The sequence below is a fragment of the Acomys minous genome (genome assembly GCF_964271855.1).
Source record: "Acomys minous genome assembly, chromosome: 4".
Taxonomy (NCBI): domain Eukaryota; kingdom Metazoa; phylum Chordata; class Mammalia; order Rodentia; family Muridae; genus Acomys; species Acomys minous.
Window position 1 is genome coordinate 63824686 of NC_140486.1, and position 13363 is coordinate 63838048.

Below are 13363 nucleotides of genomic sequence, written 5' to 3' on the forward strand. Positions count from 1 at the left end.
AAGGTTGTTTAATGTTGACAGGACACTTCAATTTAACTGCCCTCCTAAGGAAGATTAGCAATGTTCTCTCAAAGAGGATGGCTGGGCCAGCAAAGCAAATCATATTTAATAATAAAGCCCAAAAAACATCTGCCTTCAGAAAGCTCTTTTAACACAGCAACATTCACTGTGGATTATAACAGATGAGGAGGAAGACAAGGGAAGGGCCACACTGAAGGAAGGTGGTGTCTTTATTTAAATATTTTACATGGATAGGCACACAAATACAATCTCCCCAAGGCACAACTGTAAAAGCTAAAGCAAACCGCCTAAAGGAACAAGGAACACCATGCTTGTGACCACACCTTGTACAAAAGAGAAGTGAGGCCCCGAACTACTCACAGAGGAAGTTCAAGACTGAGATTTAGTTCTTTGAACACACGGGCCATATCTACAACTTGACACAGTAGTGTGATTCCTGCTGCACACTTGGTAAAATAACATCAACTACAATGAAAATGAAAACAGAAAATCCCCACAAAGCTTGCTTTGTAGAAAGTAAACAATTCTAGATCATAGAAATAAGGCAACCTCCATCCCACATAGCAGACCATATGTAAAACTACTTCATGCACCACACGGCATACAATTTTTTACAATGTAATTCATGTAAACAACATTTTAAAAACATCTACAAAAGTTTAAGTATAGAATTTCATTTTCTTAGAAAATATTGAGAAATTTGATTGTTTTCAACATTTTTTTGTGGGAAACATGCATATAAATTATTACTGGTATGCATGTAGGTTTTGAAGCTTTTTTTTTTTTTTTTTGAGACAGGGTTTCTCTGTGTAACAGCTCTGGCTGTCTTGGAACTCGCTCTATAGTCCAGGCTGGCCTCGAACACACAAAGATCCACCTGACTCTGCCTCCCAAGTGTTGGGATTAAAGATGTGAGCCACCACCACCTGGCTGCATTGTTTTTATTTGTATAATACTCTGCACTGACAATCTGCATAATCCAAAAGGCAAGTTCCTTAAAGAAACAAGGAAAGGAAGCTGAGTGAACTTGGGCTGTCTATTCAAGGTTTTCATGATAAAATATTTACTTCCTGTTTACCAAGTCATAACCAGTCAATTACTTTTAGACATCAAGTTGGTAAAACTCACCATAACTCAGAATCACAGAAACACCAGGTCTTTTGATATTTGAAAAGTTGTAATAAAAGAGTGCTTGTGGAACTCATCTTTGAGCCATAGATACTGGCTTGGTACCCATGAGAGGCACTGAGGATGAAAGGCAGGCAGGAATACGGCAGGCTGCTAACCACACTGAATTGCGTGATTGCAGTGTCTTTGGAGTCCATTAGAGGGCATCAGATCTCCTGAGTTGGAACAGAGGTGGCTGTGGGCCACAGGACATGGACGGCAGGAACTGAAGTATGGTTCTCTGCAAGAGCAGTAATGTGGTCTTAACCATGGAGCCATCAGTCCAGTCCCTAAGTGCACTAAACTGTAGCTAAGAAACAAATATACGCTGGTTTTCTTCATAGACTAGTACCACATTACAGAAAAATTAACTATGAGTTTTATCCTGGATTATTATTACTTTTTTTTTTTTTTTTGAGACAGAGTCTCTCTATGTAGCCCTGGCTGTCCTCGACCTTTTATATAGACCAGGCTGGGCTTGAATCATCAGAGATCTGCCTGCTTCCTGTGTGCTGGGACTAAGGGAGTGCTCTACCACACCTGGCTCTCACAGATTAGTTAACTGAATTTGAAATGTTCACCATTTTCATGACCTCTGGGAAACAGGAAGTCATTTTTTTAAGTTCATAGGACACGTGTGCATACATGTCATCTGAAGCGAAATATACTTATGTGTTCTTACACTTTCAGTGTTCTAAAAGTCCAGCAGTCTCATGCAAGGAAATCAGGCTCCAGTGTTTTTTCTTTCTTTCTTCTGCCCTCCTGCCATACTCAGGGTTCCAAGGTTAAAGAGAACCAGAACCAGAAGAGAAAGAACCAGATGTGGAAGGCCCAGAGTGGAGATGCGTCTCTGGGTATATGAGCTATCTGGCACCTAAGACCTGCGTGGCTCTATAACGTAAGGGGCGGGACTTATATTGTGCCTGCTGAATATCAACGCATTGTGCAGAGAGCCATCCATCCCTTTGGACCAATGGACTGGAAACCATGCTTTAATTTGGCAAGTTCTGGGAAGCCAGTTTTACTTGTCTAGTCTGTGAGTATTGCTTGCATAACTAAAAGGCACTTAGGACCCAGCATTGTCACTCCATCCCTCCAGCATCACAGATGTGCATTTTTGAAATACAGCCCTCCCTGAGACCTGCGGCTCTCGGCATAGCCGTGTAAGTCTTCGTGTGGCTCATATAACATTAGGGGCATGGAAACACACATCCAGTTGATGCTAGGTAAGCTCCAGACTGCAGCTGGCTTCTGTTTAGGAGTAAGAATGCTGCACGGTGCTATGCTTGGTGACCCTGGTGGAAGATGTGGTTACAGTCGAACCGGGACGGCCAGATTCCTCTAAACCTAAGCTGGACAGAGGGCCTGGGCCTCCCACGCTAGAAAGCACAGTCTTCCTAGCCGTGAGGGAGGTTTCACTGGGAAGCTGGTAACTGGATTGCAGGTTGGGGGCAGGAGCCAGTACCCTCTCTGTCACCATGACATTCTGTCCTGCTGCCACGCTGGGCGTTACCAGAGTGGGCTGCACACCCAAGCCCGGAGCGAGGATGCTCTCTCTTTCCCTCACCATAACATACTGTGCATCTTTCAGATGCTGGGCCACCTCGAGGGGCTTAGGGAGACCCCCATTCGGCTGGATCACTCGTTCGGTAACGAGGACACTTTCTTCATTGGCACAATGCTGATCTACCAAGGTGGATGTGGGCGCGTACACCCTCTCTGTCACAATAAGGCTCTGGGGCTGCCTGGGACCCAGGATCACAGTGGTGGGCGGCACCTCGGAGCCCGTGGCATAGGAAGTTTCTGTCACTATAATACTACCCGAAGCCACGGGGTCAGGAGGTGGTGGCACTACCTTCTGACTCTGCCTGGAAGACACAGAGCTTTCAGTGACAATTTCCTGTGTGACTTTCTCTGCCTGTGCTTCGTGCAGAGGTTTTGGGACTCGGAAGGCCCTCTCAGAGGCATACGTGCTCTCTGAGTTGGCCGCCACTTGCTCATAGTGCGAGCCCACAGCCGGCCTCACACTTGCTTCTCGGACAGGCTTTTGCCTCTGGTCAATGCCCACGTCCACGTCCACATTGATCTTTTGACCTAGGCAAACCTCAGCTAGTGTCTTGAATTTAAGCCCCAGGTCATCTAAGAACAGGTCGTCACGCTCTTCCTCGATAAAACTGCAGCACCCAATGGAGCCCCTTGGAGAGTCCGTCTCTTCCTGAGAGTAAAGAAGAAGGCAGTCTTTGGCCATGTGAAGGTCGTCTTCCTCAGCATAAGAGGCCGCCTTCTAAATGAAAATAAGGATGGAGACAGGTCATTACCTGCACACATTCCTTTAAAACCAAAGCTTGTCTATAATGCAAAAACTGAAAAAAATATGCATGTAATTACAAGAAAACATAAGAGAAACACAAGGGAGAGACATCCTACATCGTGGTGGGCCTGTCATCTCATAGTACACTAATATGAAGATGGAAAAAGGGTGGGAGTCCAATTTCAGATTTAAAGTGTCATAGTAACTGAATTAGACACTGCATGGAAAATTAATTGTTTCACAAGAGTGCCATGGAACAAAACTGAGATGTAAATTGTATCAATTTTAAAGGTTTTTTTTTTTTTTTTTTTTTTTTTTTTGCTTGTTCTTCTGAGACATGGTTTCTCTGTGTAACAGCCCTGGCTGTACTGGACCCACTGTGTAGACCAGGCTGACCTCGAACTCACAGAGATCCACCTCCTCTGCCTCCTGAGTGCTGGGATTAATGGCATGCGATACCAGGCCCGGCCAATTTTAAGTTTCTTAGCTGTACTGTGGTAATAAAGAATATGCACACTATATTTGGGTATACATATGTTTATATGAACGAGACACAGAATGAAAAAACAGAAAATAATGGTGAATGCTAATTGGCGAAAGACCATGTAAAGGATGGATAGGCTTGAGAATCTCCCTCTCTTTGAGACATGATTTTACGTATCCCAGGCTGGCCTCAAACTCCATACTGAGGCTAACCTTGAACTCCTGGATCCTCCTGCCTCAGCCTCCCATGTGCTACGATTACAGATGTGTGACTCCATTTTCGGCCATTGATTCTTCTGACCGTTTTATGAGAGCTTTGAGGTTCTAGTCTAGTTTCCTTTGTTTTTTGCAGTGCTGGGGACTGAACATAGAGCTTCTGGCTCTTTTGCTGAGCTAAGTTCCCAGTCCCTACCCTGATACCAGACTTATTTAAACTGTTGTGGTACCCAGTGTTCCACCACGCCAACCAGACCCAGCCAGCTAACGATGCTGCTGTGTTTCTTACACCCTTGCTGACGCCCTCCCTCCTTTTTTTCAACTCCTGACTATAATTGTGGACTTGCCTAGTTCTCTAGCAGTTTTGTTTCAAGGCTTTGGGCTCCTGTCATACACACTGGCCTATGGAGGAGTGTTAGGCTTCCACATGAACTGACTAGTTTCCATTCTGGAAAAAAAAAAGGTTCTTTCTAGTAATGAAATGTATTCTGGGATGAATTTTGTCTAGATGAAACACTTATCTCCAGTCATGTTTTCAGTTTTCAGTTGCTAATCTCAGGCAATGTCATCTGGTCATCTTTTGTCTTCCTTCCTTCCTTCCTTCCTTCCTTCCTTCCTTCCTTCCTTCCTTCCTTCCTTAATTCCCTTCAGGGCTTGTCATACAAATAACAAAAATGTGGAGCTAGAGAGATGGTTCAGTGCCTGAGAGCCCTGGCTGTTCTCCCAGAGGACCCAGGTTTAATTCCCAGTATCTACCTGGCAGCACCCGACCATATCTACCTCCAGTTCCAGGGATCTGATGCCCTCTGCTGGCCACGATAGGAGCTGCATGCACACAGTGCTTAAGACACACACATGCAGGCAAAACACCCATACACATAAAATCAATAAAATTAAAACAAACAAATAACAAACAATGCCCCCCAAACAGAAATGTGAGTGGCTTTATTAGCCTGAGTGTTTTGGATTATGCTCTCTGCTCTCCTTCCTGTGTTTTATATATAATAATTAAGATAATGATAGATGAGAGGGTACCAGATATTATGATATGCGGCGTTTATTAAATGAGCATGGGTGGGGGGGGGGAAGGAGAGGGGGAGGAAAGGGGAAGGGGTACCCCAGAGAGAGAGAGAGAGACAGAGACAGAGACAGAGACAGGAAGAGTGGGAAGAAGAGAGAGGAAAAGTAAGAGGGGTTAGAGAGAGAGAGAGAGAGAGAGAGAGAGAGAGAGAGAGAGAGAGAGAGAGAGAGAGAGAGAGGAAGTAGAGAGAAAGAGTAGAGGGGTAAGGCAAGGTGGATGGTCTGTCCTTTTATATGGCCCTGAGCAGGGCCATGCCCCTGTGGCAGGTAAGCAATGACGTCACAAGTAGGCAGACTGAAGCAGAATCCTAATTTGTTCCTCTGAAGCCTGCTTCTATAGAGGGGCTGTGTTTTCTGACTCATGGCCACTTATCATAGTCACATGACTTGCTTTGATCAAAGAAACACGAATGTAAAAGGGGGGGGCGACACTGAAAGGGCCTGTGGTGGTTAACCTTCATTGACTTGACTGGCGGCACACCTCTAGGGGTGTCTATGAGGCGGTTTTCAAAGGGGTTTGAATGAGGAAGAAAGAGTCGCTACCCTAAATGTGGGCAGCGCTAATCTATGGGCTGGGGTCCGGAACCCAATAAAAAGAGAAAAAGACGACAGTGAGCTGAGAGGAAGGTTCATCTCTCTCTGCTTCCTGAATGTGGCCATGGCTGACTGGCTGCCTCAGGAGTTCAGGCTATGCCTTATGCACCATGATGGGCTGTCACTAATTTCCCAAACTCATGAAGCCCCAATAAACCCTGCCCTTCAAGACGGGCTTGGCAGGTGCTACATCACAGCGAGGAGACGAGAAGTTACCAGAGCCGGGTTGGTTCTGCCACTGCTGTTTTCCCTGTGCCACAGGATGGCAGGATGGCAGGATGGCAGGATGGCAGGATGGCAAGAATCTGCTTTCTTAATGTGTGTCTCAGAATGAAGACGACATGGGGTGGAGCAGGAACAAATTGACACGTGAAAAACATGAAGAAAAAGGCCTTTGGAAGAACTAAGCAGATTACGGGGCCATTTGTTACCGCAGCATAACTTAGCTAGCACTGACTGCTTCAACGGATCCCAACTCTCTTTCTCATCACCAGTAAACACAACTCAAAAAACCCTGTCGAACTTCCCCACTGACTGTATTGCTCACAAAAGCCTTTACTGATGTAGAATCTTACATTTTGATATAACCCTTTCCCTCTCCGTCCTCACCATCCGTAACAAGCTTACCTCCGAGAAGTAACTTCTTAAGAATTCCTCATTCATCGCGACGGCTCCTCGAGCTCCACCTACGTCTCTGGAAGCCCCCATGGCTTTTGTCCTGAGGGTTTCATTGGCCGCGATGGCTCCTGCTGTCCCTACAAAGTGAGTGGCCCCGGCAGTAAGGAGGCTTCTGTGTTCCTCCCATCTTCCGTCAACCTCCGACAGCTCATGCTGCCCTTTGGTGAAGGAAGCTGAGCTACTGCCTTTCGCCATGCCTTCCTTGAGCGTCGCGCCTCCGACTCCGTTTCTCATGGCTGAATTCTCCGCGTGTTCTGCCATCAGAAGCGACGGCACCACCTAGGGGTAAACACAGCTCGGCAATGAACCCACAGGCCAAAGGATCAATGGACTTGGCAGAAAGATGCCAGCTAAGCGGATGTAAGGAGGGATGGAGCTATTTCCTCCTGGGTAAACCAGGAAAACACCCAGGGTGGGACACTCCTACTGGAGTCAGGTGAAGAATTTCTTCTTCCGGCTTCAGAGCTGACTACAACCCAAGGAGGATGCAATGCCAAGATTTCTTTATGTGGTCTTCACTCACTTTTTAAAAAAAATTCGAGACAGGGTTTCACTGTGTAGCCTTGGCTGTTCTGGACTCACTTCATAGACCAGGCTGGTCTCAAACTCACAGGGATCTGCCTGCCTCTGCCTCCCTGAGTGCTGGGACTAAAGGTGTGCGCCATCACCGCCCAGCTTGGTTCACTCCCTTTACCAGAACCAAGGCCATCTACACCCCCTTTAGGGTCTTGTGTGACAGTTACAAAACTCTGCAATTCCAGCTGGACACATGGACATTCAAAATAGAGACTTTATTTCCCATCTCCCGTTGCTACCAAGGTTAAAGAGAACCAAGAAGAAATGGTAGATGGCACAGTTCTTCATGGTGTCTCAGCTGCTTGCTGCAGTGTCTGGAAAGAAATGACCCGCAGGTAGGAGATGGGGTGGGGCATGCACTGAAGGATCTCCACGTTTACTCACTTATTTTTGTTTGTTTAGTTGTTTGAGACAAAGATCTCACTGGGTAGTCTAGGCTGGTCTTGAACTTGTGACCTTCTTCTACTAGTCTTCCAACTATTGGGGTTATAGGGTGGTGTTGCCGTTTGAAGATGAAATGTGTGTGTGTGTGTGTGTGTGTGTGTGTGTGTGTGTGTGTGTGTGTGTGTCCCCTCGTAGGCTCATGCGTTTGACCACTTGGTCCTCAGCTGGTGGGATGTTTTGGAAGATTGTGAAACCATAAGGAGGCGGAGCTTCTCTAAAGGAAGTGGATCGCTTTGGGTGGACCTTGGGGGTTTCATAGCCTGACACCACTTCCTGTTTGCTCTCTGCTTCCTGGTTGCAGATGCAATGCAACCAGCCTCTTCACACTTATGCTATCAAGCCTTTCTTGCCACAGTGTAGGCCAAATAAGCCCTTCCTTCCTTAGTTCGCTCCATCAGCTCTTTTTGCTGCTGTCACAAGGGAAGCAATCAACATGGAGAGTCACCATGCTCTACTCTGCCAACACTCAAGCTTCCTGGCACGTGATGCTGAAACATAAATCCATGATGGAGAGACAAAGGAGCTGACTATTGAACCATAGGAAAAGGGATCTGGGCACACGAAGTAAGCTCCTTGCAGGTTGGAGGTTTACCTCTGTCAACTGAATCTACTGAGAATGGAGGTGCATCGGATCCTGGCATTGAAAGCACCACTTAACAGTGGGGCAGAAGGTTCCTTTCTGAACTCCCACATGCTCTTGCTCTCCCCGTCCCTTGCTCTACACAGTTCGGATCACCTGCTGACTTATGGTCTGCATTCTCATTAGCACAGGACATACCACAGTGCAGGCAAAGCCGTTCCCCTCTGCTCTGGCAAATGAGAGACTAATACTATCGCTTGAACCTGTTGTTTAACAAAGGCATGTGTGTGAGACTAATGCTTTGTCTTCACCAGTACAACATTAACACAGGCGCCTGTGACCTTGAAAGGTATAGGGCATTTTCCTCACCAGCAAGCAGTCAGCTTTGCAGGGGATGTCTGCTGGGTCCTGCCATTTCATTGTGCTACTGTCAGATGCCACAGATGGAGGGCTCGGTCCTCCAGACATTGTTACTTCCTAGATGCCAAGGACTTTAAGAGTTTAATGTCTGGCTGGGCGCATGCCTTTAATCCCAGCACTTGGGAGGCAGAGGCAGGCAGATCTTTGTGAGTTCAAGGCCAGCCTGGTCTACAAAGAGAGTCCAGGATAATCAAGGATGCACAGAGAAACCCTGTCTTGAAAAAAGGTGAATGCCAACTCTTAATTGTATATATTTTGCAATTTGATGGCTGTGCTAGTCTCTCAAGATCTAAAAACGTTGCAAACACCTCTCTAAGTAAGACACCTTTAAAATCATAAAAAGAAGGCTGGGCATGGTGGTTCACAGCTGTAATCCCTGCAGTTGGCAGTCCAAGGCAGGAGGATTGCTTTGAGTCCGAGGCTAGTCTGGATTTCAGAATGAGATCGCTCAAACTCCCCATGCCCCTCCCAGCGGGAACAGACCCACAGCAGGCCGCACCACTATCTGGAGAACTGACCTTGTCCTCAGGTGGTGCCCCTTCATTGTTCCAAGGGTGAAGCATCTGTATGGTCTCAGAAATGGGGGTGAAGTGCTTGGCGCCCTCTCCACAGTGGCACATCAGCAGCAAGAGCGGCACAACTGTACAAAGCAGAGTCCAGAGGTCGGTTTACCAACTAAAGCACACATCACTCAGAATTCATGCTTGACTCCTCGAAGCCCAGCCTTCACATAGCTGCAGTTTCACTTTTCTGTTTTGTGTCTCTCGCTCTGATTCGACCTTTCCAACTATGCCTTGGTTGAATTACGCCAAAGCCCACAGGCAGACAGAGTGGTCTGACGCAAGGGCCTGTCTCTGGCTCCTCAGCAGAATACTGTGACTGGGTGAGCGCATGTGTAAATTAGAAAAACCAAGGTAAAGATGAAAAATTTAAAACTACTGTTCAAAAAAATTTTGTGTAAGTCTACTGTTTAAAAGAAATGTATCAGAGCGATCAAAAGCTGTCAGGAATGGTGGCACAGGCCTGTGACTCCCTGGTACTTAGCAGTTGTCCCATGCTTGGGAGGCTGAAGCAGGAGGATGACTGTGAGTTTGAGGCCAGCCTGAGCTACAGGGTGATACCTTATCTCTAAAGCCCCATTCAGAACACAATACACACACACACACACACAAACACACACACAGATACACACAGACACACAGATACACAGAGATAGACACACACATACACAGACACACACAGATAGACAGACACACACAGACACACAGACACACACAGATAGACAGACATACACATACACAGACACATATAGGTAGACACACAGATACACAGACACATACAGATAGACAGACACACACATACACAGACACACACAGATAGACAGACACACCCACACACACCACCGCTCCTCCACTCACACTCACCCAACCCCTGGGTGGGGAGGAGAAACAGAACGAAACATGTTCTAGAACATCAAAGCTATCATACTTTACCTCAGAGTGGGGATCTGCCCAAGACCCGACTGTCTCTCTGGTGTTTCAGCCTACCTTTGAACTTCCTAAGCACCATTTTCTTTTCTCTTCTTTGTTTGTTTGTTTAATTTTCAGACAGGGTATTATATAGCTCAGGCTGGCCTTGAACCCAGTATGTAACTGAGAAGGATCCTGAAGTCCTGACCCTGCTGCCTCCACTTCCTGAGTTCTGGGGTCCCAAGTGTATCTCGTTTTATGTAATTTGGAGGCTGAGCCCAGGCACTCTAGTTAAGCAGTCTACCAATTAAGCCACACACCTGGCTCCTAAGTACTATTTTTAAAAAGCCAATAGTACTCAAGCATCATGGGCTGAGTGCCAGGCTTGGAAGCCTGGGTGGGAAGACAGGGCACAGAACCCCTGTGCACACGATACACGCCCAACTCTGTGAACGCCAGGTAACTCAAGACAGTAGAGCTGATGGGCTAGGCCTGTTGTAAACTATTGAGCTCTGTGCATTTAACTAGACATCTACAGGTGTTTTTTCCCCCGAGACAGGGTTTCTCTGTGTAGCCCTAGCTGTCCTGGACCCACTTTGTAGACCAGGCTGGCCTCGAACTCACAGAGATCCGCCTGCCTCTGCCTCCCGAGTGCTAGGATTAAAGGCGTGAGCCATCGTGCCTGGCTATAGGTGTCTTTAATAGGCTCCTCCTCTTTCTAAGGAGATAAGCCCAGGCTGTCTGGAAGGTAGTGCTCTGCCCAAGTTCGAGTAGTGTGGGATTGCAGGTGACGCCGGGTCTTTGGAGGGCAGGCAGGAGTGGGGCACAGCTTGTTGTTTTGAGGACACACCAAGGTACTCTGGAAAGAGGGGGCTGCAGTTGGGGTTGCCTAGAGGAAAGCCGTGCAGCCTGGAGTGGAGGCAGAGGAGCCTCGAGGAGTTGAGTGTGCAAAGCGCGGTCGGATTGGAGTAAACCGAGTTTGTAAAACTAACCTTACATTCTCACAGCACACGCACATGCCAACTCTTTTCTGAAGACCTGTTAGCACTACTGAAGGCACTGAGGGTACAGGAGCAAAAGGCAACAACCCTCTCCAGAGCTTTCCTGAGTGCGAATACCAGCAGGAGTTATGCCCAAAGGTCGAAGAGCATGCGTTGCTCTTCAGTTGTTTTAGTTTAAAAACCAATACATTTAAAAGACACTCTTCTCGTCTGGTGCGTGCACTCAGCTCTGCTGAATTTACCAAGCATCTTGGCCATTTCCCTGCTCCCCTCCAAGGTGTTCTCCTAAGGTTAAATCGAGAACCGTAAGACTGAACACAGGGTTAACTAAGAAGTCGCCACGGACTGAAAGATGCTCAAGGCAAGGTCTGAAGACTCACGGAGCAAAAGCAGGAGGGCCAGGATGATGAGGGCGACCGCGGCGGGTCCCAGGCCAACGTAGTTGTCATACAAGCCTTCCGCACAGCCACCACCGCTCAGACACTTGCACACCGTGAGCCGAAGGACCTGCTTCTCGGGGCAGCTGAAGCCCTGGCTGTCGGAAATGAGCAAGGGCACCTCACTCCTCCCAGGCTTCCTCTCGCTTTGCTGCAGCAGGATGCTGGTACCTGCGAGAGGGGAGGCACAAGGGAATAAAACCGAACGAAGAGACACAAAGGGGGTCTCAATGTAGCTCCAGGTGTAAAGCTTTATTCCCCCCCCCCCGCCCCCAAGCTCCCCAGGGAGTTCATTCTCTGTGCTCATCAAAAATGTGTCCGCAGTGGCTGGAGAGATGGCTCAGAGGTTTAGAGCACTGGTTGTTCTTCCGGAGGTCCCAAGTTCAATTCCCAGCAACCACTTGGTGGCTCCCAACCATCTATAATGAGGTCTGGCGCCCTCTTCTGGCCTGCTGGCTCACATGCAGGCAGAGCACTGTACATATATAATAAATAAATAAGTCTACACAAAATATGTCCACAGATACCGAACGAAGCTTAACTAGCAGAGGGCCACGGTTGGGCACAGCTTTCATGGCGGTTAGTGTAGCTAATGAGTGTGGTCTACTAAATGCTAGGAGCAACCGCCACTGTCCAGTCAGTGGGAATGAATGCATGATGCATGAGATGACATTTATATAAATAGTGTAGCCATCCAGCCATGTTTACGTTACCAACTATTTAAAAAGAAGCCATCAAAGTAGTTTTTAAATGTAGCAGAAACTGCATGATGTCACTCCTAGCTTTGGTAATTTTCAGAATAGGTCCATCTTATTTTTATCCTGTCCCTCTCTTTTGTGACAATACCTTCTCTCTATATATATTATACTCACTGTTTTGTTTAAAAGTTGGGCAATGGCATGATCTAAACAGCATTTTAATACAGTGAGAGAAAGAGGAAAAAAAGACAAGGAAAGTAACAGTGTTAGCACCCAGAGGTTGAGCAGGACAACAGCAGAGTTTGTGGCCAGCATAGGCTACAGAGTAAGACCCTGTCTCAGAAAACAAGCGACTAGAATCAGCAACAACAAAACCCCAAAACAATGGATTTTTGAAGTCATATCTAAAAAAGAAAGGAAAAGACAGAAAGAAAGAAAGAAAGAAAATTACATTTCTTTATTTCCTGTGGACGAGTCTATGTCTGTGCGGTGCAGTACCATGGTTATCGTGAACTAGAGGCCGGTCCTGGCTATGGAACCCAGTAGGTGGGCTTGCAACAAGGGCCTTTATACCCACTGGGCTATCTTGCTGACATTTCTTGAGACAGGGCCTTGCTATGTAGACCAGGCTAGTCTGGAGCTTGATGTGTAGTCAAGGCTAACCTCAAAATAATCTTCTTGCCTCTGCCTACTACGAAGTGCTAGGATTGTGAGAACCACTTGTACATGGACGGTTGTGTGTATTAAAAACAAACAAATGAAAACCCAACAACATGAACAAGCAGCGGAAATACTAAGCAAAACCTTTCTCTGAACTACTTTAAGATAAACTGCAGACAGTACTTGATAACTGTGCTGTAAATATTTCTGAAATGAACACTGTTTGCTAAGTCATCTTCTGGGTAGTACTGTCTGCACTTGAGACTGTTCCAAGGACATCCAAAAGGTAACATCAACAGGAGGAACGCGTCCAGTATACAGATGTTTGACTGCATCCGCCGACACCCGGTTAGCATGTGTGTCAGACCCTGTGACAGATCATCTCCATCAGAAACTAGTTTTGTACCTTTCAACAAGCAGCTACACCCTAGGTAGGCGAGTGTCCCCTACCCACCATCAGGAAACAATGTTACTGACAGTGTATGCAGAGGGAGTGGTACACAGTAGGTGCTCAGTAAATGTGACTTG

At 46.9% G+C, this 13363-nt stretch overlaps 1 protein-coding gene across 1 annotated transcript in view; it reads right to left on the reverse strand.

The window, feature by feature from the left end:
- Positions 1 to 212: 212 nt before the first annotated feature.
- DSG2 (desmoglein 2) overlaps positions 213 to 13363 on the reverse strand; it is a 50061-nt gene continuing 36910 nt past the window's right edge. Inside the window, exons 12-15 of the mRNA XM_084779117.1 lie at positions 11421 to 11648; positions 9089 to 9210; positions 6500 to 6829; positions 213 to 3472 (exon numbers count right to left, since the gene is read on the reverse strand). Of these exons, the coding sequence (XP_084635243.1) occupies positions 2444 to 3472; positions 6500 to 6829; positions 9089 to 9210; positions 11421 to 11648 (1709 nt within the window). The 3' untranslated portion in view covers positions 213 to 2443. The remainder of the gene's footprint in view (positions 3473 to 6499; positions 6830 to 9088; positions 9211 to 11420; positions 11649 to 13363) is intronic.